The 26,701-nt window shown below is 33.9% G+C and overlaps 1 protein-coding gene across 1 annotated transcript in view; it reads left to right on the plus strand.

The window, feature by feature from the left end:
- The window catches only part of LOC127949615 (glypican-6), a 183,073-nt gene that overhangs the window by 132,441 nt on the left and 23,931 nt on the right, over window positions 1-26,701 (plus strand). Inside the window, exons 5-6 of the mRNA XM_052547049.1 lie at window positions 11,150-11,280; window positions 13,222-13,365. Of these exons, the coding sequence (XP_052403009.1) occupies window positions 11,150-11,280; window positions 13,222-13,365 (275 nt within the window). The remainder of the gene's footprint in view (window positions 1-11,149; window positions 11,281-13,221; window positions 13,366-26,701) is intronic.

Consider the following 26,701-nt stretch of genomic DNA (forward strand, 5'->3'; position numbering starts at 1 on the left):
TTTTATTTATTTATTTATTTGTTTTTATTTTTATTTTTTATGAAGTAATGCACATGCAGTTTCAGGGCTGGTAAAATAAGAAATATAACTTTTCAATTGAAAACTAAAACTGAACTATTTTAATGGCGAGAGAAAAGAGCCATGGACTGCTATAAGGCTGAGGTTTGAGGCCTGTGTTTGGAAACGAATGTTCAGAATCAGGGGTTGTTTCTAAATGACACAATTCTTAAGTTGTGTTTTGTAGACTAATTTATTTATTTATGTATGTATTTTATTTTAATGCCAAAATAAGTGTTAGAACTAGTCCTAGCCTAAAACACACAATAAGTCACCTTCTCAATCGTACAATTTCTAGTTTTTCATGTCGCAGTTTTAGTCTATTATTCTTGATTCTTGATTTCTCGCTCTTTTGATTTATTGTTAAGAATATTATTATTTTTTCTTTTCTTTTTATTTTTTATTTTTTTTTATGGTGAATAATGTCTAATGCCTTGTACACATATGTATGCTTTTACAGTGGACCAATGGCCAAGGTCAGGATTTTTAGTTCAAAAACGTTCATTAGCCTGTAAATCGAAATTAAAGCACATTAATAGAACATAAAGAAATTTTGTGGTTTTAATGGTTTTCATAATGACTGTTTAATGACCATAGCATGCAGTAAGTTATTATTATTATTATTACTATTTTTTTTTTTTTTTTGATGCATTAGGTTGCAGCCTATACGACTATCGTAAAGTTAACTTTCTAAAAAATATATATTTTAGACAGCTTTTCTGATGATATTTAAGGTAGTTATGACGTTATATTATAAAGTTATTTTTCAGTTTTATTTCATTATATGAACTCCGTTTACAAAACAAAATAAATTTCCAGTCAATTTGCAAATTGCTCCCTAGCGCCACCTGGTGCTAGTTTATTGAACAACTTTAAAACGAACTGACTTGCAGTAATTGGCATTTTGGTTGGCCACCTACTATATTTATGGCCAGTATATATTTTGTTTAATTTTACCCAATTTAGGGCAACAATTTAAAACGAACAAGCAAGCAAACAAATAAATAAATAGGATTATATTTCACAAAATAAATGAAAATGTATTCTATTTTATTGAAATATAAATATAAATTTGTTTTGTGACATATAAAACTTTTCCCCAGTTCTCATTACCATCATGTGAAGAAGCATCTAATTTAATACAATATTGATTAAGAAAAAATATTAATATTTACCAGTAATAGTAAATACAAGCAAGATTTTTATTTCCAAGAATATGCTGATTTATTTTTTTTCTTTATCCAATAAGGCACATATTTTGCCAGATGCCTGGAGCTGTTGCAGCTCTGGATATCTCTTTGAATTGTGTCTGTTGAACTGGCATTCATTTACTTTTTGTTCGGCCTGACAAATATTTGTTGTGAATAGAACATCCTCGTTTGGTTTGTTTTGCTTTATCATTTTGCATTCGGAGTGAATAGGCCTTAATATAGTCATAACAATACAGTCACAGTGCCAAAACAACAACAACAAAAAAAAACCTTCTTAAGCTCGAAAGGGATTTATTTTTCTCTATGCAAAATCAACTATTTTTTTTTCCAATTTATTTTGGGGGTGAATTGTAGCAGGAAATGCTTCTGTGAGCTACCAATAAGAACAGGATGTTTATTTCATAAAGACAGGACAGTTTATTGTAACTGCCAATTATTTTCATAAAACTTTATCCTGACCTAGACTTGGGAAAGCACTCTGGATTAAATTAAGTGCTAGACTTTAGCAGAGATTTTTGTCAGAACATTTTGAAGTATCTGAAGTTGGGGTCTGTTGCAAACTCCGAACTTCTAAATCACCTTTCGTCGTGTTTTAACGCCAGGGTCTGTTTACATCTCCGTCAGGTCTGATTTAAAGGAGCTCGGCTAGCGCGGATCTGAGGTGTGTTTCCACCCAAAACAAGCACACCAGAACAGAATCTCAGTGTTAGGATCCGTGCTTCTCATAAAGACGCTTTTACACCTCGTGTTCACTGCAGCGGGGCGTCCGATCATCGCCGGGCCATTTTCTTAGAAACGCTGCAGTCAAGCGTTATTAGCAAAGTGAATACAAACCCTGCATTTAGTCCGAGAGTGTTTGACAAGTCAAAAGCCTGCACTGATCTGCCATCAAGAGCACCAACTGTGTCATTTTGCGATGGCTTGTTTTCTCAGACGCACATTTTGTCAACACTCCCAAAAACGGTTTTGAGCACTTTGACGTCAGGTCTTGGGCGTCTGAATGCAATGAATGAAGCAGCTGTGCTTCTTTGCCTCTGCGTTCAGTAAGGAAGCAATTACTTCAATTACACAGCCGCAGCTTTTCGGCGGATGTTTGGCTCGTGTTACGTTTTTTGAGTAAAATCCACTCCAGTCTGTCCAAATCAACAAATTAAATCATCTTAGTCCCAGTTGGGGTATCTTACAGTTTTCATCTTACATCTTAATTTCCGGGATACAGTCTGTCAAGGCTCATCTGGCACAGACAAAACTGTAATTTTTTGTGATATGCGTGTTCATAATAAAGTGGGAAATGATGACAGTACTTGTCGTGCTTCGTTGGTGTAACATCTGATGCAAACAAAAATACTCAATTGGCGTTATGCTAAGGATCATATTAGGGTCTAAAGCATCAGGCTTTAATGGCTAAATGATTATTTCTGAGAACTTTCTAACACTTTAAGTTGTAGTACAAATATTTTGAGCATCTCTTATTCTGTACCTTGTTATCTCATAAAGAATCACATTTGTACCTTATTTTCCATTTCTGAAGTAAATTGGCAATCCCAATTATGACGTAATTATCTTTTGACTCCCCCGACAAAGACACCTTGCTAAAATAAAACTCATTTGTTGGAGATATGCCAGCAAAGATACAATGAATTACAAGGCTGTAGAGAACAGTGCACTATTGCAGACGTTTACACTGAAGTTTTAATTGCATTATTTTAATAGGCCTATAGTCAGTTGTGAACTAAAGTGGCATGGACTCCTGCTGAATATGAGTCCCACTCCAGCTCTGTTATTTACTATGATGTAGTGAGAATATGGAGGCGGAGAAAACACCTTTGTAATACCCAAAATGAGAAAAAAAGTGCATAAACCATGACCTGGAGGTGCATATTTTAGGTTTTTTACTTGCTAAAGAAATATAAACTCTCATTTAGACAACATAAGGCATGTAGTTTATTGAGTGCAACAGGTTAACAACCAAATTAAAGAAGTACTTACTGTGTAAAATCCTCCCCATCTTGACATTGTGACTCATAAATCACAAGTGTATTGGTTTTCTGCCAATTTATTGATTACTTGATAAGTAAAGCTACATTTGTTTTGTGAAAACTAAATCAAAATGAAGTGTTTTTGCTTAAAACAAGAAAAAAATCTGCCAATGTGAAAAAAAAAAAAAAAAAAAGTTTTTTTCCCTATGAAGTTAACATATTCCAACCATTGGCGGATTTTTATTTTTATTTTTTATTTTTTTTTTCTTGTTTTAAGCTTGATACATTTTTCAGAAATCAAGACTTAGTATATTTCTTTCATTCAATCATTAATTTGTAATCAGTGTAATTTGGGGCTAATTTTATACTGGAATTTATGATTTTATACTGGAAAACAAGACAAAAATATTGTGAAAGAAAATCATATTTTTCAGTGCAGTCTATCATTTAGTAGTTTTATCTAAATTAAAGGGTTCATTTCTATGTGAAGTCCTCTCTGTTGAAGTGTATTGCTTTTCTGCTAATTTATTGAAATAGTTTGTTTGGAAGCCATAAACTAGTCGTTTAAGAATTCGATTTTCACTCAGTTGTGTCTACAAAACATCTTCCCAAACGAGACATTTTGTAGAACCGCTGATGGACCATTGAGCTATGGACCAGAGAGTTCAGACCATGTTTCCCAGCAAATGAAAGCCATCAATTCAGAGTCCGTGCGGGCGACCCGTCGTTCCTCCGCTACGGTTCATGCCGAGAGGTTCGGTCCGTGACTTCACACTTCCTGTCCGTCAAATCCCTTGATACAGCCCTATCCTCCCTCGACCTCCATCTCTTATCCTTATTTTTATCTCTACCCTGAACATTGTATTTTTGCAAGAAGGGAAAAAACTTAACCTTGATGGTTTCTGTCTGTAGATAAAGAATTCCCTTTGCTGTTGCTCTTTGCTTTTAACGATTGTAAAATGTGATATTAATGCCAGGATAATGGTGCAGGATGTTTACGCATTTGGGAAATTAAATTAATAATATTTACTAGGCCATTAAGGACAAAAAAAGGATGAGAAGCATTACAACAGCAAAATCCTTTTACACAGGAAGCATTTTATGTTATCAAATGAATGCAAAAGTGTTTTATTTTATAAATGGCATAAATAGTTAACCAAGAACTCAAAAATACAGTAAAAATTGTGATATATTATTACTATTGAAAATAGCTTGTTTTCTGTTTGAATATATTGTTTAGTGTGTTCTTTGTCAGGGTTATCACTATCAGGATCATAACATCTGAATTAATGTGAAAAAAATTAATAAAACTGAAATAAATAAATTTAAAAAATAATGTAAATAAAACTTAAATTAATATGAAAAGAGAAAAACACATAACAAATAATAATAATAATAATAATAATAATAATAATAATAATAATAATAATAAAATTAAAAATGTAAATAAATTATAATCTTAAAAATAAATGGCATAAATAGTTAACCAATGACTAAAAAATAGAGTAAAAATATAAAAATATATATTTTTACTAAAATACAGTAAAAAATATGAAATATTATTACTATTGAAAATAGCTGTTTTGTTTGAACATAACTCAAATACTAAAAATAAAATAAGAAAATAATAATTAAATTATAAATATAAATAAATTAAATTATACATATAAATAAATTATAATCCAAAATAATCTTAAAATAATATTTTGTTGCCAAAGGCAAACTACTAAAAATTGTTCATTTGCAAAGTTTTTAATAGGCATGTGCATGCATACAAAATGTTCAAAAACTTTACAAAATAAACAAATTGGCCTAGTTTGCTTTTTGCAACTAAATGAGTATATCTAGATCCTTTGATATACCTGTAGCTTCATGTAGTTTTCCACAATATGTCCACCTTCAGCCATCAAACAGTAAATCTAGAGTGGAGAGTAAAGCGGAGCGGCTTCTAGAGCAGCACCTGTATGTAATCGCCACAGCAGCCTCAGCCTCGTCTCTGACCTCCAGCGAACTCCTGATGGAAATCTAACCAAGCATCACGGCCAATTTGAGTCCTCCGAGTAAACAAACAGAAGTGCTCTTCAAAGGCCAGGTCCAAACAGAGGCGCTGCGGGTCCATTCACACAGATGGAGAGACCCGTGATTAAACTGCCAGACCACACTCAGAGATGAAGCACTTTTACTAAGTGCCATATACATGTAGCTATGTCATTCTGCCTTTGAATTTGAATCAGTTTGGGGGAGCTAATGCACAAAAGTAATTAGTACTGAACGTAGCGCTCTTAGATTCAACGCACTCATACTCTGTAGCTTTAGGGGATGTTGGAGGAAGGAAAGAAGAAAGTCTTTAGAGTATATTGAATTGTGTTTTTTAATTACCGACAGGATACATGATGTGAAATTTGGGCCTATGGATTGTAATTGAATGCCACTTTTCAGTTTACACACTTTACATTAAATGTGTGTACTTTAAAAGAATATACTTCTGATACAGTTGGACAGTCTGCCAGTGTTGACTGTAAATACTGTCCATTAATGGGCACTGACTCCTTAGTCATAAAGCTCTTGGTTTATGTATTTATTTATTTATTATTATTATTATGTATTTATTTTTTTGCTTAAGGGAGCTAGCTTCCATAATTACCCATATTTTTATTTTTATTTTATTTTTTTTATTATTTTTTTAGTTTATTAGTAGATAAGTACATATAGAACAATTGTATTTTTGTTACTGTTTTATTGTTTAGTTTTATCATTTTAGCATATAGTTAAATGCAGAAAAAAATAAATCATCATTTTATATAAAACAAAATACAGTAAAAAAACAAACTGTTAATTGTTCTAATGAAGTTTAAAATAAGCAATATTATCACTTTGTGAGCTATAAAGTCAGCTTTACATGAAATTCTCAATTATTTTCTCTCTCTGTTCAGCGGGCTTCCATAATTACCATCAAATTAATTTTCACTTCACTTTTAGATTTATTTTATTTAATTAAAAAGAGCTGTTATGGGGTTGTATAACATCCAAACACATTTGTTTTATTATTTTCATTATGTTTTCACATGCACTTATTCAAATCATTCTTACTATATAGGATAAAAGCATGCACAGATGTACTGTATTCATGTACACATTTGTATTACAGTAGAATGATACTTTGGGAGAAAATCACAATGCAAAATATAATAATGGTCCCAAAAATAGGCATAATGTTTTCCATGGCATTACAGATTTGTGCTGATGTGAAAAATCGACCATTCAGATTGGAGCGAATCTTAGTTTACATCCATTTTCACTTGGCATTACAGACATCTGAGAGCGTAACACGTCCATCACATTACAGGATCGAGTTTCCCCTGAAGCGGCGTTTGCATTTTCACTTCATTCAACAAGGCAGCTCAATGCTTTCTCTCCAGCGAGTCACTGACGTTCAGCTGACCTACATCATAGCGCAGTATGCCAATAGAAGTCTCCAAGTTTTAATTGCTTGTGCCATTACCGTGCTGCTGCATTGGGTTTCCGTGCCCCATAGTCGCTTGTTCGCCAGGAGCCAACCCACAATGCACCTCTAATTGACAACCAAGTCTTAAATCAGCCTTTTCTGAGCACTTCTCGCCCTCTTTTGTTCATAAATTGAACACGTATCAATCCCAGTTCCACCGAAGGCTAGGGCCTAATGAAAAGATCAAATACTTTTTCTCTGGCCGCTTTCATGGTTAAGCCCGTGCCGATCAATGCCATCATCCAGTTTGCTGTAATAGGTTCCATGTGAGCACAAATTAATAACACAGAGGTTTAATGACAGGACTGTGAGACTGACCAATCGTGTCTCTTCACCATCGATTTGTGTCAAGAGTAATTTGGCCGATGGGAGGAAAGATAGTTCACATGCACCCTCCCGTCTTCGTCCTCTTAATATCACCTGAAAAAAATCTGTCCCTTCGCTGTCGACAGAAATAGAGCGCGATAATGAAAACTAGAGCCCTTTTTATGAAGCAAAGAGGAAGCGGAGGCTGATAATGAATAATGTAAGTTAGTAAATTTCGGCCAGGACTTTTTCCAAGTGCATAAAATGAACTTTGCAATGCGATATCCGTTCTCACTCAACTGCCTCCATAATTAACAATTCAGCATGAGCTGCTATATATGGCACTCATTAATAAATTATCATACACTGTGGAAAGGAATACTTCTGGCTTGGTTTGATTTTATTTCTTCACTGAGCCCCGGTATATGTAATATTATCATATTGATATGAAGGAGAGCCGTTATGTATTTGTACGACAGGGATCAGTAGCATCTGGAGCCAATGTCACATTTCTAGGTTTAGCTTCATCACATTTTGAGTCCAGTGTGAATAGCATTGCATTTTGCATTTCTGTTTGATGTTTACACAGCTTCTTGGTTAATAAAACATGAAACTAATACTTCAATATTTCCTATGTTTATATGAATCATATGTTTTAACCTGACATAGAGGTGGACAACGATTAATCGTGATTAATCACATCCGAAAACAAAAGGTTTTTTTTTTTTTTTTTTTTTTTTTTTTTGTGTGTGTGTACATGTTTATTATGTATATTTAAAGACACACACACACAAACAGTATATGTTTAGAAAATATTTACAAATATATTAATATAATATAATGAGCATAACATATTTTTTCTTAAATATATACATGCATGTGTGTGTATTTATATATACATAATAAAAATACAAAGTACATACATAGATATTATGCAAGCAAAAACTTTTATTTTGGATGGCTAGCACTAATAGCAATATAAAATTACTAATGTAATAACAATTTTTTTTGTTAATAATAATAATTGTAATAATAATGATATATATATTGTTGTTGATTTTTTTTTTTTTTTTTTGCATTTGTTTGCTGTTTTTTTTTTTTTTTTTTGCTTTTTTTGCATTTTTTTTTTTTTTTTTTTTGCATTTTCTGCTGCATTGAGGTCAATCAGGTGGTTTGATGTAGTATTGTTCCATCATCCATAAAGTTATGCACTATTTCTCAAAGACGATCTGTCTGGAAGCACAATATTACGGCCTGTGCCTGCTTTATCTGTTTCACTGCAGGCATTACAGTCAGATCCTATCATCATCACTGAAGTATATTCAGCATCTCTCTGATACTTTTTGGCTTTTAATGGTCTTTTAGTATAATTGCATCATGTTGCATAAAATAAATAGATGCATAAAAACTTGTGAAATTGGATCCACGGATCAGTCGCTTGCTGCCTTTAGATGCTTCTGTTAAATTAGAGCTTTAATGGAGAACCGGTCGGTTCAGATGTTGAATTTGTTTGTCTTATTTTCATCCTCAGTTCAACTCATCCTTACTGTTCAAGCAATTCTGTTTTTAAAGCTGGTTTCCTAGCTACAGTTAATTAGTGTTTTATCTGCTTTAATACTATTTTTAGACTGGACTGAATTGAGAGTGCGTTATGTATAAATGACATTCGTTTATGACTCAAAGACTTCACGAAACAGTGAAAACTTGTTTGCAAATGCCACAAGCCAGCATGACCTTAAAAAGTGACTTAATAACACTTGCAAAGTCTTATTTTTCCTCCATTGAAACTTTTTTGTCATTTTTCTTGTGTGATGGATGATTGAGCTGTCATCAGTAAAGATGAATCTAGTAGTTTTTTTTAATAACACACCTTCATATGATTTTTTTTTTTATTTTTTTGAGAGGATTTAATAAGAGAGTATTGAACTGGAACCTTACAAATATGTACTGTGATAATGATAGTAATACCGTGGTATTTTAAAATATGGTACCATTGAACTTTTTGACACTTTCTTGTAAAAGTACTTCTAATAATACTGTCGTGTTACCGTAGTACCATATCACTTACAATGTTTTTACCATGATATTTTGGATAATGTAGTTCCAATACTGAATCTTGGATACAGAATGTTTTGGGTACTGCAGTACTTCTATGTTATAGGACATATAGCTTTACCATGGTACTATGAAGAGTCATATTGTATGTATATTATATGTATATATTAGTGTTGTAGTTAAGACCATACTAGTTAAATTCATCTGAAAGCTACTCATTTAATGCATTCATGCATATAGAATAATAAGACACTGTTTAGAGTTGTTACCAATCAAATGAAATCAGTAACCACAGAACTCATCAGAGGTGGCACAGAAGCTGAATTGGTACAATTACAATTAAATGCATACAATTTTGGATATAGGAATATGATATAGATTATGGAAAAATAAATAGAATATGAATGTCAAACAAAAACCACCTGTTGGTTAGGTGGCGACGTACACTTGTGTGTAACAGAATCAAAGCGTCTGATTCATTCAGTTATGAATCACTGCTGTGTGTCGGTCAGAAAAGCAAGAGTTGCTATGGATTGCTGAACTTTGTTTGGAGCATGTTTCATTGCTGACAAAAGAAAATAAATATAACATAAAATATAGTGTATAAAATTAATATCACGTTTTGCAATTGTGCTCAGATTTGTGCAAAAAAAAAAAAAAAACTTGTGATGTTGCTTAATTTTGTTTATTTGTCGAATTTCTTAATATTGATTGCATTTAAAGCCAGATGTTTTACATCATTACATTAATAATGTGATCAAATAAATCAGGCAATGCACCAGCAGTTTAGTAATATCCCTGTAGTACCTTCAAAAAATGGTTTTGATGTATATATATATATATATATATATATACAATAAAGCATTTTCAAGTAAATGGTAGCTGATTAGTAAATAGTAAATATTGTACATTTTTGATTTCATGTTGCCTTTAAATAATGTCTTTAATGCAATCAAGCAAATCAAATTATGCAAATAAAAAAGCTTTATTATGCACAAGTGTCCAACAGATGGACTGGTGGTAAACACGAGACTCAACAGGTCCTCGATGAACGTTAAACTTCCTGGTTTCCTTCAGAGTGGTATATACGACTGTCACACGGGCATAAAAACATGTAATGTATTGATTCAATTAGTGTCAGCGAATTGATTTTACCCTTGAGGTTTTTCCCTCGCGCTCATATTTTGAAGTCTCGAGACGTATCGTTTCTCTATAATGTCCCTCGCAGCTAAACAAATGGAGAGTCATTATGTGTTTCTGGCTGTGAAAGACAGTTTGTAAGAGTAAGTAACACTGGCTGGGCAGTAATGTGTACATTTGCCTCAAAATCACTCTGGAAAATGCCAAAGAAGCTGCTCGTGTGCTGTAATTAAACTGTCTTGAATTGTCTCAGCTGCTGAAGGTTGAAATCTTGCATTTTGTGTGTGTACTCTTAGTGTTTTCCCTCATATTGCATATTGTGTTGTGCTCAGACTTGTTTTCATAAAATTTACTTTCCCCCCACTTTTTTAAGAAATCTTTATTTTATAGTAGACTTTGTTAAAGTCAGCATGAAATTGAAATGAATGTTTACTTATTTAGATCAATTATTATGGACAATCAGTGCATGTTATTTCAAATATATAAATAATGTTTATCTAAAATCGTTTGTAAATAAAGAGAGTGCTAAAGTCATCTCTCTCTCTCTCTCTCTCTCTCTCTCTATATATATATAAATATATGTATGTATGTATATAATATATGTAGATAATATATGTATGTGTGTGTGTATACAGTGTTAAAAAATGTGTTTTTTCCCCTCAATATTTAAGAAATATACTAATATAATAAGTGATAACACATTTGTTTGCTTGCATAAGAGACTTTGTTTTTTAAGTTAACTTGAGGATAGTATGTTTTTTTCTGTGGATGTAGATGAACGAGAGGCTCCTTGCATCTGTGTGTGTGTGTGTGTGTGTGTGCGCACGTGTGTGTGTGTGCGTGTGTGTGTCGTGGGTCCTGTACATGACCGTGTTTGTCGTCTCATGTTGTGACAGATGCCATGCTGCTGGTGGCTGATAGACTGCAAGGGCCCTTCAACATCGAGGCTGTCATGGAGCCGATAGATGTAAAGATCTCCGAGGCCATCATGGCCATGCAGGACAACAGCATGCAAGTGTCATCCAAGGTACGTCTGCTCACACACACACACACACACACACACACAGATATCTGAAGCTCCTCAGGCTGGAGCAGATCCACGTGTTTTTCCTTACCAGAAGGAAGTCAGAATCCTTTCTTATGTTGAGTTCTTCAGATGAGCGCTAGTGAGGAACATGACTTTACTGTTGTTATCTGCAGTCTTGAGATGTTAGTTATTCGGGTCAATGACAAAGAACGGTTAGCAAGACAAGAATGAATCTCTTTCTATTCTTAGAAATTGACATTTTTATTGGATCTTAGAAACGTGATATTTACTGTGAGGTACTGCATGTATGTATAATGTTCATTTTGATTATTATTTTAATAGATAGATGGATGGATAGATAGATAGATAGATAGATAGATAGATAGATAGATAGATAGATAGATAGATAGATAGATAGATAGATAGATAGATAGATAGATAGATAGATAGATAGATAGATAGATAGATAGATAGATAGATAGATAGATAGATAGATGTTGATGAAATATGCATGTTGCTCATAAAACATGTTGTAAAGCCACACGGTAGGTAGTGAAGTTTTCAGCACGATCTTTCATATTCAGGGAAATTAGCCGTGTCTCCCTGATGGAAGGCCAGGACAAAAAATAAAATGTGGCTTGATCCTCAGATTCTAATGTGAAGAATGAAAGAAGAAAAGCTGGAAAGAATGCGCTCTGTGTGGTGTGTTTCAAGTGTCGAGCTCTGCTTTTACATTAAAAGCTTCTGGAAAGCAGGACCTGATTGAAAATGCACAGAGAGCATGGAAATCAGTGTGTTCATGTCAGCCCGAGCTCTGAATGGTAATCATAGTGACAGATCGTCCCACATCAGAGTGCAGACAACATCCTGCCATAAGAGCCAGCCCTGCCATTAAAATCTTCCATCACTGTCAGCTCACCCACAATTCACTGCAGCGTGTCAATGCAAAGCATGCATTATTGCTCTCGTGACACACATTTGAACATGTTTGCCTTTGATTTGACCAGCTGAAATTCTTGAGTGCCAGTATCCTTGGAATAGCGATTTGTCTTTCACTGTTTATTGCATTTTTGTAAAAAAAAAAATAAATATATATATATATATATATATATATATATATATATATATATATAATTAATCAAATGTTGATATGCATGAATTTAGGCACTTAACTCAAAATGGTATTTTATCTAAATGTAGCTGTATTAACATTTTGATTACAATTTGATTATCGGATAAGAAGATAATTTAAAATGATATGAAATAAAAATCTGTAAAAATAAATAAATAAAAGCAAGTTGAGTTGAATTGAGCTAAATATACACAACATTGGCTTCTATGAATTTTTTTATATCTGATTAAATTTTTTTTTTTTTTTCGTTTTCAATTTTTTTTTTATGTTGTCATTTCTGTTTCTGTATCTAAAAACATGAAAAAAAAATGTAATAATTAAAGAAATGACAAATACAATAAAATAAAAAATAACTAAAATGAAAACAGAAAATATAAAATATAATTCAATATATATAGTTATATTCAAAATTTTCCAAAAAAAAAAAAAAAAGATAAAAAATTTCAGCTATGCACAAAGCTTGTTAAAAATAGTTAAAATTGTAGGTATTTACATACTTGCATAGAGTAAGTTTCATGCTTCAGGGATCCTGTCAGATCAGGATATAGTGTATAAAATGCATAGCTCAAAATGAGAACACTGAGCAAATCAGCATAAACATTGATGCATTCAGCACATGCTTTTATCCAAAGCTTAACTTGCGCTTGACACTTCATCACTTCATGAATTCAGCTACAGTGAAATGCTACAATTCATTTCAAAATATCTCCTTGTCATTACTCTCTATTCTTAATTTTCACCTCTTTCACAACAGTTGTTTTTATACCCAAACCGCACGGACTGATGCATTCCCTCTTTGGTAATTATAGGTGTTTCAGGGATGTGGTCATCCCAAAGCAGCTGGAGTGGGCCGTTCTGCCCGCGGGATCTCGGATGTGTTCAACAGTCGCTTTAAACCCTACAGTCCAGAAGAGAGGCCGACCTCGGCAGCTGGCACCAGCCTGGACAGACTGGTGAGTGGGTGGCAGCGTGGGAAGCCGTGAGTGGGCGATGGTGACCTTTGCAGGTCAGACCTGAGAGAATGCAGCGCTGGGGAAAGCTTTGGTGGTACTGGACACACAATTCTTTCTTTAGAGTTAAATTAAGTAGAGATAGCTCTAAAGTCCAGCTTAATGAGGTTGAGTGAAGGTTTTCATGATTATTATTATTATTTTAATGGTTATTTTCTTCTTTTTTTTTCACTTGTAATGAAGTAGTTTCTGGGTAGTTTCTAGTGTTCTCATAACAAGAAAACAGGGAAATATTAATTTGACCTCCCAGTGGAAAACAATTCCTTTTTTTGTTTTGTTTTGGCTTATATGAACATTTAGGGAGTACTCCATTTTATCATTTAACTCGAGTTACTCATAATACTTAATAATAGATGAAAATATGAATTTGACCTAAAAGAAGAACAATATAAATGTTGTAAAACATCTATTTATTTATTTATTTGAACTTTGAGGGAACATTCCATTTTATCATTTTGCAAACAAAATGGATATGTTATAGGAGATATAGTGCATTAATTCAACCTCATAATGAACCTTATAATGCATTGTATGATCTGAATAACTGCAACCACAGTTATAATACATTATAATACTTATCTATTAATTATTACAGCTTTAGAAAGTATAATGCATGACAACAAAACCTTCAAATATTATATTACATTTCAACTTTGATTCAAATTATTTATGAAAAGTATATGCACTGCAAAATACATTATAAATATCTTTATAATACATTATACCTAAAGGCTTTAAGTAAAGTGCTACTGAACTGTTGAACATTACACAAATTTAATTTAATTTAATTTTATTTAATTTTATTTTTTTACATTTTTTTATATATTTTTTTATTTTATTTCATTTTTGAATATAGTCTAAGTGTAGTAGAGTGCTTCTACGGGAATAAGAGTGTTCTGACTTATAACAGTTAACAGGAAAATATAAAAATTGAATTTTAGTTAAATGTGCATTGCAAATGTTTATTTTATCATTGTTATCATTTTTGGATTATATGAACATTAAGAGAATGTTACATTTTGTCATTTTGCACACATTATTGGAATGTTATTTTTGAATGTTCACTGAATGATTTTGAAACAAGTTATAAACAAATTATAAATAAATAAGCAAGTTAGATAAACATCCAACTAAAACATTCCATGAATCATGTATGCATATTTTTTTTCTGCCAGTGTATTAATTTATTATGTATTTTTTTTTTTTCATTTTGTCTTTCTTTGGTTTAGACGTACTGTATAATGAAGTAGTGTCTAAGAGTTCCTCTACTGGAATGAAGTGTTCTGACTCATAATACTTAACAAGAATAGATGAGAATATGAATTTGACTTAAAAGTAGAACAAGATTGCATTTGCGCTTAATCTTATTTTAGCCCCCAGCTAACTGGGAGAATTCATGAAAAATGACTTTCTATCCAATATGGGCGAATGTTTTTTTTTCTTTTCACTCAGCTGTGCATTGGATGAGTTTAAAGTTAACCCTGGAATTTATAATGCAGAGACGTGACAGTTAAATAAATGTTGAGATAGAGAGAAGTGTTTGTATGTGAAGGGGATGCACTTGGTTTTTTAGACCGAGGGGAATGGGATGGAATATCCCTGCAATGCCATTCATCAAATGTAATCGTGCATATTGCTTTTCTGTCTAATGCATATTTATCATGTGTTTGCCCGTGGTATGGTTTCTCTCTTTCTCATCCACACGTTCAATGAAATCCCTTTTTTCCTCTGTTTTTTTGCTTCCGCATCCCAGAGGAATGTCTGGAGGACGATGCAACACAGCGTAAGCCATCCAACCCTCCTCTCACTTTACCTCCGTCATTTGTCTTGTGGCTTCCAGCCATCTCTCCATCTCTCCCTCCTCTCCTTCATCTGCTGGTGTACTTTCTCTTGTTTCTGAGAAGTTTTGTGTTGTATATCTGTGCTGGCAAGTCTTAAGGTAGCTGTTTGGTTCCTTACTCCCATTAAAGGGATAATTTACTTAAAAATGTAGAGTCTGTCACCATTTAGGGTGGTGTTGGCGCAGTGGAGCAAGACACTTAACCCCTAGCTGCTCCAGAGGCGTGCAACCTCTGACATATATATAGCAATTGTAAGTCGCTTTGAATAAAAGCATCAGCTAAATGAATGAATTTTATGTATCTGGAATGAATGAATTTTATGTATCTGGAGTAATAAAAACTTGTTACTAAAACTTAATTTGAGCCTGAGAGGGATAAACTAGTATGAGGGTGAGTAAATGATGACAGAATATGTATTTTGGCCTGAATTTACTTAGGATGTGTATTTAGTTACTTCCATTCATGAAAGTATTTCTGTTCAAAATTTTAAGGTCAGTAAGATTTTTTTGTTTTTATTATTGTTTTATTAAATAGTAATAATAATAATAATAATAATAATAATAATAATAATAATAATAATATATATATATATATATATATATATATATATATATATATATATATATATATATATATATATATATCAGAATGATTTCTGAAGATCATGTGACACTGAAGACTGGAGTAATGATGCTGAAAATTCAGCTTTGATTACAGGAATCAAATACATCTTAACATGTATTCAAATAGAAATCAGATATTTTAAATTTTAATAATATGTCAAATTATTCCTGTTTTTTTTCTGTATTTTTAATCAAATAAATGCAACTTGGTCAGCAAATGAGACTTAACATCTTAAAAAAATAGAATACAATCTTACCAACCACAAACTTTTGAACGGCAATATACGGTGTGTGTGTGTGTCTGGTATAAATAGCTTGTAACAAAGCACTTAAGCTCAGGTTGCTCTGTAGGGACTGTCCTGTAGTAAACGTCCGATCAGTTGCTTGCTTGGAGAAAAAAAAATGGGTTTGCTAACTGACAAATAGCCTCATATATCAGGTAGTTGAAATTGTCCTCGCAGAAGTAAAGGCTTGGAAGTGAATCTTTGTGCTGTTTTCCGGTAGTGTTACTCATAACACAGAGGATGTGGAGTGGCAGCAAATTACTGCGGCTGCCAACGCAGCTAATTCAACAGCGTACAGTTACCGAGACCAACAAAACACTCTGAACATACTGCTGGAGTGTTACAGTGAGAGATGGATGAATAGAAATTAAACGCTTATTGGTGGAACCAGTACAAAGTGTATAATCGCCTCAGTTTTTCATTCATTTTCTTTGGTTTTCGATTCAAGATTTCTTGACTTTGATGCAGTGTTTTGGAATCGATTCTAAAAGTGAATTCCAGACTCATTTAGAAAAAGAGAGAGGCAAAATGGGACTTGACCATTTTTATTCAAACAAAATAGATCTTTTCTTTGTACTACTACAAACAGATTAGCTGTAGCAGTAGAATGCATCTTTAAAAAAAACATATTTGCAGTCAAAGATCTGGCGAGTTTTGACAGCTGACCATCCAACATTTGCTACCTTGCTCATTGCCCTGTTTACTTGTGTTTGTGCTTTAAAGGTCCCGTTTTAACGCGCTTTTTTGAAGCTTTGATTGTGTTTACAGTTTGCAATATAGTGTGTTCATGTTTCGCGTATAAAAACACAGTATTTTTCACACAATTCTGTATACCGCTGTTTTCACTGTCATAAAAACGGTCTGATGTCTTCCTTGTTCTATAAAGTCCCTCCTTCAGAAATACGTAACGAGTTCTGATTGGGCCAGCGGTTCCTGTGTTGTGATTTGACACCAGCTGAGTGCGCGCCGCCCTCCTGGAAACACGATTGGACTAGTTTTGAAGTAGTTTTGAGAAGCAAGTGGGCAGGAACATGTTCTGGAGATGTATTTATAGTCACAGGAGCGTTTTTACTGACGAGATGCGCATGAAAATCGCATTCGTTTTTTTGCACAGCCCTATCATCTAGTTAACAAAGCTAAACAGTGTTGCCCTTTGTGTAATAAGTTGCAGAAACTGTTAAACACACCAACTTATATAATAAAATGCACTTACCGGTTGTGGTCCATAAACAACACCTTCTCCAGACAAAGAGGGAACTGCTCCATCTTTCAAGAAAAATATTTGTGCGAATCCGGCATTAAACTGATTGAGATTGAGGAAGCTGTCCTCAGCAAAATGTGCTGCACATAGTTTAACATGTGGATTATAATTTTCGGGAACCGAGTTAAACATAAATATTAACCATTAATCTCCAAGTACAGCGTCCCTGGGAAGACCAAACAAATATGACTGGACTCCGAGATGAAAATAACAGCGTTTCAACGAAACTGAGACAAAGACAAACACAAACACAGCTCTTCCTTCTTCTCCGTTGAAGAACAACAAGACCATGCCCCCTTTTTGTGAATTCCTGTGGGCGGAGGTTAGTCAAAAAACTGTTTTAGTGAAGTCATTACTGCAGGAACTAGAGGGATGTAGTCCAAACGGGTCGTTTTTTGTAGGCGAACTCTGTTAAATCAAATATCTCACTAGGCATTAAACTTTGAGCTTTAGAATTTTACAGATATTATTTATACTCTAACAACAACATTACACCCTAACTAAAGTTTAAAACATGGGATCACGAAGAAGGGGACCTTTAATGAATCAGTTTGTGATCCAAGCATCGCACCAGCTACAGAAATCAACAGCGCTGATGACAAAATATCAGTGCAAATGAGTGCTCGCGGTCAGACAGCAGCAGGTAAACACACAGCGGCAGTCTGACTCTAATGTAAAGATGCACTGTCTGCGCTCTCATCCAAATGCAGCACTGCAGCTACATTGATTCTTCCTGTGCGCGTCTGGCAACCGCACTCATGGGTCTCTGCTCTACACCCAATTTATTTCCATCACTGTGTACATGACTTGAGTCGTAAAAAGAGCCACTGCTGCTAACCTCGGGGAGCAGACGTGTATAGGAGGCTGAAGCACAGGGTTTAGGCAAGAACAGTCTGGATGTCCTTCATAAAGTAATGATGAGATGCTTCTCTATCAGTGTAGTGACTGTTTTCTAACAGTAGGACGTTTTAGTGATAAGTTATTGTGTTGTTTTTCTATGGTTTTTATTTATGATTTCTTACATCAGCTGCTAAAGCAATTGTTTTTCTTAAGGACTTTGAATGATGCATTTCAAGTGGTTAACAGAAAAATCAGCCTTAAATATTATATTTTTTACATATCTTTAAAACGATTGGCGAGTGTTTATTTTATTTTATTATACATGAAATCATAAAATCAATCAAAATAATCATATATTTTTAAAAATGATGATTTTAGTGTTTAGTGCTATACTTTAGACAAAATTGTTTATAGTGTAGAATATTTTTGCAGCAGTTTAATGACCATTGGCCAAAAAATGTAACAAGTTATGGAAACGGTGGGGTTTTTTGTTGTGTGTATTATTTATTTATTTATTTTTTTTGTAGCCAAAGTCTGTCCTTCGTAAAATAATGATGAGGTGCTTCTCTATCAGTATAGTGGATGTTTTTACCAGTAAGACGTTTTATTTCTTTATGCTCAATGTTTATGATTGGTTACATAAGCTGCTAAAGCAACTGTTTTCTTGTGGATTTAGCAAGCAAAAGTAAACAAAAAGGGCCTTACAATCAAATTATGAAATGTTATACATATAAAAAGCTGCCTGTGTAGAGCAGCCCTCTTGATCTTTAAAGCTTTAAATGTCTGAAATGATTTGGATCAGAGACCTGGAAGGATCTTCCTGGCTGTGAATAGGGAAGTTGTTAAGGGAGCACTTTTGCAACTAAAAGCAGTTTGCCGTACGTGACCCAAGTATCATAAGTATGATTAAGGAAATGAATTTACATAGGTTTCATAGCTCATTGAAGTTTTAATGGAAGCACTTAGCCCTGAGACTTATAGACGTCCTCTTGGGAGCCGAGTGAATGAGAACACGAGAACAAGCCATTTAAAGTAACGAGTCTCTTCTTTATGCTGGAAGACACGAAATAGCGTCAGGAAGTTGAGCTGGAGGTGTGTTAAAGTACATGTAGATAACCATTAAGCTGTCCTACGCTTTAAGAACTGATAGATTTATGTCTTACATCGTTCACGTCACAGACATCAGTATTCAGGCTTCTAGCCATGTATTTTAATGCAAATATTGGGATATCGCATTAAAAATGCTGGATTGAAACACCAAGATATGAATAAAATTTCCAAAATGATTAACCTTCATGTATAACTTGGAATGAAACATAGCTACTGTTATTATATTCTTCCCTAAACTGAAATCAGACTGGATTGTTCTATAATGTTCTATATGACGGGGGAGTATTTATTATTATTATTTTTCAATAAACATTTGAAATTTGAAATACAATTTTAGTTTCGTAAAATTTTAGCCTAATTAAATATAATCATTTTTTAAATCCTGAAAATGTGCACACTAATCCCACTGCAATTATATTAATGGAGAAATTATGATTTTTAAAGAAATCTGTATTTAATTTAATATATTTTTAAATATATTTAAATCTTTTAATAGAATTTTAGTTGAATAGAATTTAGTTGAATATGCTTAATTCAATTCAAATGTATAATTATATTAATTCTGGAATTGCACATTCAAATCACTCTGCGATGATATTAAATGGACAACCTGACCCCATGACAAAAACTTACTTGTGGGAACTTTTTCACAATATGCAAAATACGAAGTGTCATGTGCGTTTCGTCACATATTCAGTGTGAAATGTCCAACAAATGGCGATAGAAGAGTGTTATTTCCCCCAACCCCCCTGGAACAGATGAATGTACACTTGGAACATTTTATGTGATGTTGGTTTTTTACGTGTTAAAGCAGTTCTGACTTGAAATGTCATTTGAGTGGCACCAATTGTGCTACAAGTCTAGTGCTATATGACATTTTAAAATAACGTACCATCTGCACTACTCCTAAACCTACACGATAGTATGAACAAAAGTGAACGTTACATAAAAAATGCAAATGCAAACATGCTGTTCTAACTTGTTTATCGATCTCTCATCTTTCAGCACAAGTCATGTTTTTAACGGGATTCATACCCAAAGATTTTGCAAGTCCAGTTCTGTGCCAGCTGAGTTACCGAGCAAGCTTGTTTAGTTCGGAAAGCGAAACATATGGCGCTGTAGCCATAACTGATTACAAGTGCTCCCTGTTTTAACTGCATAGATATACCCTTATTGGTAAATCTTTCGCGTATTGCGAAAAAGTTCCCACATGCACGCTTTTGTCATGAGATCACTATTTCAATTTTTTGCTATTACATTTCTCAGCAGTTGACCCAATACCAAATTATCTGACAAGTGTACTTAATTTCATAGCTCTATACTATATGTGATTTGTTTCTCTTTAAAGATACTCCTAGGAGAAACTCCTTAAAAATTCACCAGTAAAATCTTCTAAGAAGTGTTTTTGAAGTGCAAGTTCAGTTTCGAGAAGTAGAAACCATGCTAGACTGTTTTCAGTTGATAAAACACAATCTGTAGTTGAATTCATGGTAATCCACATTGTGGAGGATGTTTCGGAGGTGTTTTCTCAATGCAGGCCCACTTTATTATGTGTAGACGTCGAACCGGACTGTTCCTCATCTAGCTCGTCTGACTAATTACTTGACTTCCAGATATCTCCGGCGTATGTGTACAGACAGAGCAGGATGTCAAGCCGATGACGCAGGTTACATGATAAACCCATGGTTGCAGATGATTTGTAGGATGTCATGCAAGTCAGTTGCTTTTCTGGTTACAAATCAGGTTCCTGACATGCTCGAGCCGACTGATGCATGAACTGAAAACTGTCTTCTCCCATTATGAATCATCACCTGTGATTTAGTATGTTTTCCAAGCACTGATTGCTCCTAATTTGCATCCCAATGTCTAGAAAGACGACAGGAAGAAAAATGGCCATTGGGTTTGCATCAAGCGATGAATACGGTCACAAAGTTCCAGCAGAAATAAACTGAATTTCATTTAGCAACCGATAGTTATTTGGAAACCAAATAGATACGCCTTCATTGGCTATTATAAGTGCCATTTCCATAATACTCTCCATCTTCAGTGTATGTAGGAGGCTTTTAACAGCAGCCAGAGGAGAAATGGAAATAAATGAAGAGGTTTGGGAAAACACATCTGCAGGTCATTCTCGTGCTTCACCATCAGCGTCATGTAAATCGGGAGTATATACTGTATATATGCCTGCTGGGGGACTTGTAAGTGTAAAAATGGGAATATGCATTCCTGCAGCCACTTTTTAATTATATGGCAGAAGGATTTTATGTCGGACTTGGCAAGAAGCGCTCAACCCAAACAACTGGATCCCTGTTCTCTCATAGGCTGCCAGTGGCACACTTTTGTCTGTTAATGCCAAGCGTAATTATCCTGCAAAATAAATGAAGACATTTTATAACCTGGGTCAGCCAGAGAGCTAAGATTCTTTGCCCTGAATAAATTCAGAACGTCATAAATAGAAAAACCCTACCTGACTTCTCAACACTCGGGGCAGTTTTTAGCACAGCACTAGTGATATTACAGTCTGAAGATGTTAATATTGAAGTAGAGGATTTTCTTTCAGGCTACTACATAGTTTTCTTTTTTTTTGCTTCATTTTCTTTCTTATTTATTTAATTTATTTTTTAAAATATATAGTGGAAAAGAGGCTCAGCATGATTTTAGTTTTAGTATGATTATATAAACTAGACTTTCTAAAACTCAGCCTCTTCCAAGAAGTTGCCTTACCAAAGAAACTTACATACATTTCCAATTGCATGAAGCATATATATATATATATATAATGTTTTGTGTATTTACACTACATAGTAAATGTCTTTATTGCTTTTGATCAGTTTAATGTGTCCTTATTTAATAAAAGTATTAATTTCTTAGACACTCATCGAAATATTTCAGATTGTTAGCCATCAACGATTTTGACAAGTGACGTCCTACATTTTTCTTTTGTGGCTGCGTAACCTCCGTTTGTCAATCTGTTATTTTATGGCTCTGTTGACGTTCGCCTCTATCTTAAACGGTCTCTGTTGACATTTTACGGTTGCCGGGCTGTGGCCTCCCGGGCTAAATCCGTGTAAAATACAAAGGATGTGGCTGGAAAGAAAGAAGCACTTGTAAAAAAGCAAACCCAAAGTCTGTTAGCTGAGCGCTGGCTGAAACAGCGTCCAACCAACTCTGCCAGTAAAGGGTTTGAATAGCTTTAAAACACAAAGACATTCCATCAGATGGTTTAAGTTACAGTTTAATGGAGGCGTGCATTCAGATAGCCACTCTATATTTTATTCCCCCAAAGCCACAATTACCGTGCGGCTGAGTAGGGTGAATAAAACACCAGTGCAGTCAGCGGCTGTTTTTTTCTTCCTCCGCGGCATGTTCTGCTGCTGCGTCATGCTGTTTTGCAGATTCAGCAGATAATTTTATGAGCAGAATAACCACAATGGGCATAAATGTGGGCATTTCCTAACCACCTCGGAGAAGACGTTTTCAAGGGAGGACCCACGAAACAGGCTTTTCTAAACCTACATCCTTCCAGCTCAGTCATATAATTAAGGATATTTTATTGCACCTTCTGTCGAATTTGAATAAACAACCACAGCTTGTGCGTTTCCTCTGCGTAATGTTGAGTGTCATGCATGAAGTCTTGAAAGCCCAGATTTCACCCGAAACATTTTTGAAATGTTTCATTTGCATTATTTTTTTATTAATTATTTTGGATACTAAAGCTTTGTGTGATAAACAGATATAAATGCTGCGTTCGTTATTTCCCATCTGCTTTTCACACACATTCAAATGCACAACCTTAATAAAGTTTCATATCAGTAATGATAAAAACTTGTGAAGCTGCATTTGCTATTTTAATGAATCTAATCTCAACTTGCTTTAGCGACACATTCCAGGATTATTAGTGAGATTTCAATTGCAATAAATAAAAGCTGAATATCTCTTCAATTAACTGGACGAATGTGATTTTTTATTCAATGTTCTGCATTACTTAAATATTTCACATTATTTCATTTACATACAGTTTCATATGCAACTGCGCGCGAGTTGTATGGACCAAATTTGCAGATGAGTTTGGACCAAATCACTGCAAATTTGGATTTCAGATCATTCTCAACAGTTTTTACAGACATTAAATACAGTGCACAAGTTATATTGACAACTGATATGGTGCTTTTTTATGTATTCTGGATGAAAAATATTTTTGTAACATATTTTTGTGTCATATTTTAGTGGATACAACTATTAGTTAAATGTTGGTCTGTTTATCAGACAGATCTATTCTATGACTTGAAAAAGGCAGTGTAAATCATATGGAGTGTTGATATGTTGCTTTTTATGTGTTTTGAATACATTGCGTCATTAAAACATCATTTGTAGTATATGAATGATCATCATTTGTAGTGTATGAATCACTGGCATAATGCTTTTAGTGGCAAAAAAATACTCATTTTCATATTTGGCAATAATTTTGTGTCATATTTGAGTGGATGCAGCCTAAATGTCAGGCTTTGCATTGTGACATGTACTGAATGTATTTCAACTGAACTATCGATATTGTGCTTTTTATGTATTATGGAGACCCGAATGGCACATTAACATCATTAGCAGTAATTTTTGTGTCTCATTTGAATGGATAACTTAAATATCTTACATTCTGGTCCATTCATCACACAAATCAAATAAAACACTCAGTACAGTTGACAAGTCATATGGGTTACTGATGTAGTGCTTTTGAAGTATTTTGGAGAAGAAGAAAAAAACACATTGCCATTATTGACAATCATTTCTGTGTCATTTGAATGGGAAAAACTATACCATTACTCAAATTCCAGTCTGTTCAACATTTAGCTTTTCATGTATTTGAATGTTTTTAATGTAGTTTTGAGACATAAATGTGACATTAACAACCATTACAATAACTACAGTAATTTAAAGAAAATTAAAGTGGATGCAAATATATCTTGACTTCATTTTAAATCTGTTCATCTCACAAATGTACGACTTTAGAAAACGTTGAATACAGTGCACAAGTTTTATGAATTACTGATGTGGTGCTTTTTTACATTTTGTTCACTGACAATAATGTTTATGTCATAGTTGAGTGGATGCAGCCTACATTTCAGTCTGTTCATCAGTACATACATCTATCATAACATTTCAGAAGGAATTGCATACAATGCACAAGTAAAATGGACTGTTAATGTGGTGCTTTTTTGTCATTTTGAAGCTGTTTTATTATATTGACAGAAGTGGTCGGGTCATTCGCAGTTTTTCCACTCTGCACAAGTCATACTGATTTGAGTAAATGAGGACAGACTAGTAATTTTTGGCTGAACTCTCCCTTTTAGCACGATCCATTCTCTGTTGATTTCAGGACCAAGCGTTTGTCACCCCATCCATTCACACGTACCCTTCATTAATGCAGGCCATATTGTTATTCAGAAGCGCCTGGTAAATTAATTTAACGTAATTGAACCGCACCGCCCCTGATGTCACATGGAGCGAGTGCCAGCGACTGGCGGTGCATCTCAATGGCCTCCTCTTCATGTATCTCCAGCTTGCAATTCCCCACACGTCATGCCAGTGGAAAATCCATTCATGAAGAGGGCCAGTTCAATTCCTCTCTCTTTGTTGATCAAGTGAAGCACAGAGGAACCTCAGAGAGCCTTGTGTTCTTAATCTCCTCTGGACTTTCTCTTGTTGTTCAGTCATTTGTCGACTCGTACGCTCCTCCCTCTCGCTCTCCGGGTCGTCTTAAAAAGGCATGATGGGAGGTCAACAAGACAAAGCTCTATGCTCAGTTATTGGGAGATAAATGCTTCCGTTAAAGAGCAAATGCTAAGTTTTTGGATGAATACACCATGGTATATTAATAGGGTAATCATTTAGTACTATGGTATTTATCATTGTTTTTGTATAAAAATGCATAATTAATATATTATCCACTTCAAAATAATGCCATATATTTTTTAAACAGGGTACCATGTTTTTGAAAATTAATACTATGGTGTATCAGATGGTATTTGTTAAGTACCATAGTACTTATCATAGTTGAGAATTATTCTGACCATATGTTTTTGGTAGTGATTGGGTTTTGGATTGGCAATTATTTAGTATCATAATTATTCTGTTTTCAAATTCTAAATAATGAATTATAATGACCATAGTATTATTATGTTTTTGGACATAGTATCACTGTGGTGCATGATTATGGTGATTTTTGAGTACCATGGTACTTATCACTTTTATATAGTTTTATATAGTTAAATAAAATACTATAGAATTGCCATGTATTGGACATGTACTTAGGTAATAGTATGGTATAAAAACATGCTGATAATTGACATTTATTTAGAGTCTAAAAATAATAACAATTAAAAAGATATATATATATATATATATATATATATATATATATATATATATATATATATATATATATATATATATATATCATGATTTTTTTTATATATTAATACTATGGTATATAATATGGTAATTATTTAGTACCATGGTATTTGTCATAGTTTTTGTGATAATTTATCAAGGATTTTCTATGTTTTTGGACATGATTTTATGTTTGATTGGCAATCATTTAGTAAAACAATCAGTCTGTCATCATTTTTTTGGACATAGTAACAGTATGGTACATTCATACAGTAATCTTTCAGCAACATGGTACTTATAACTCTTTTTATATAGTATAAAAACATGTACTATTGCAATAATATGGTAGAGGAACATGGCAATCATTTAAAGCCTGATTTGTCTATAATCAATTAATTTTTAAAATAAGGTACTATGTTATATTAATTAATATTTTTTGGCTATGTGCAATGGTACCACCATGGCATATGAATATGTTAATCATTCAGTATTTATGACCATCAATATTTTGTCTGAGGAAATTGTTCCATGATAATTAATCAACCATCCAGCAATCCATAAAACAAGAAAACAGCGATCATAAATGTTCAATATGATAACCAAGTATTTCCATTAAGTCTTGGAAAAGACGCAGTAAAAAAGCACTTGCATTAAAATTTCACAATCGCAGTCGAGCCGCAGCTCAATTGGCAATAAAAGGCGAACAGAGAGGAGTGGTGATTAGATGGCAGCTTCAGGTGTGCTAACGGGCCTCCGGTGGAGCGTTAGCACACACTGGATTAGCAAAAACAGCCCATAAAACCCACAACACACTCACACACTTGACATGGAAAGTCCTGCTGGCTGAAGCTAATTTATGACTGTTTTCCAGCGTCAGAGAACAGTTTGCAATAACCTCTGCTGTTCAGGAGTGAAAGTGTTTCTTTCCAACAAGTG

Source organism: Carassius gibelio, chromosome B1 (assembly GCF_023724105.1).
Source record: "Carassius gibelio isolate Cgi1373 ecotype wild population from Czech Republic chromosome B1, carGib1.2-hapl.c, whole genome shotgun sequence".
Taxonomy (NCBI): Eukaryota; Metazoa; Chordata; class Actinopteri; order Cypriniformes; family Cyprinidae; genus Carassius; species Carassius gibelio.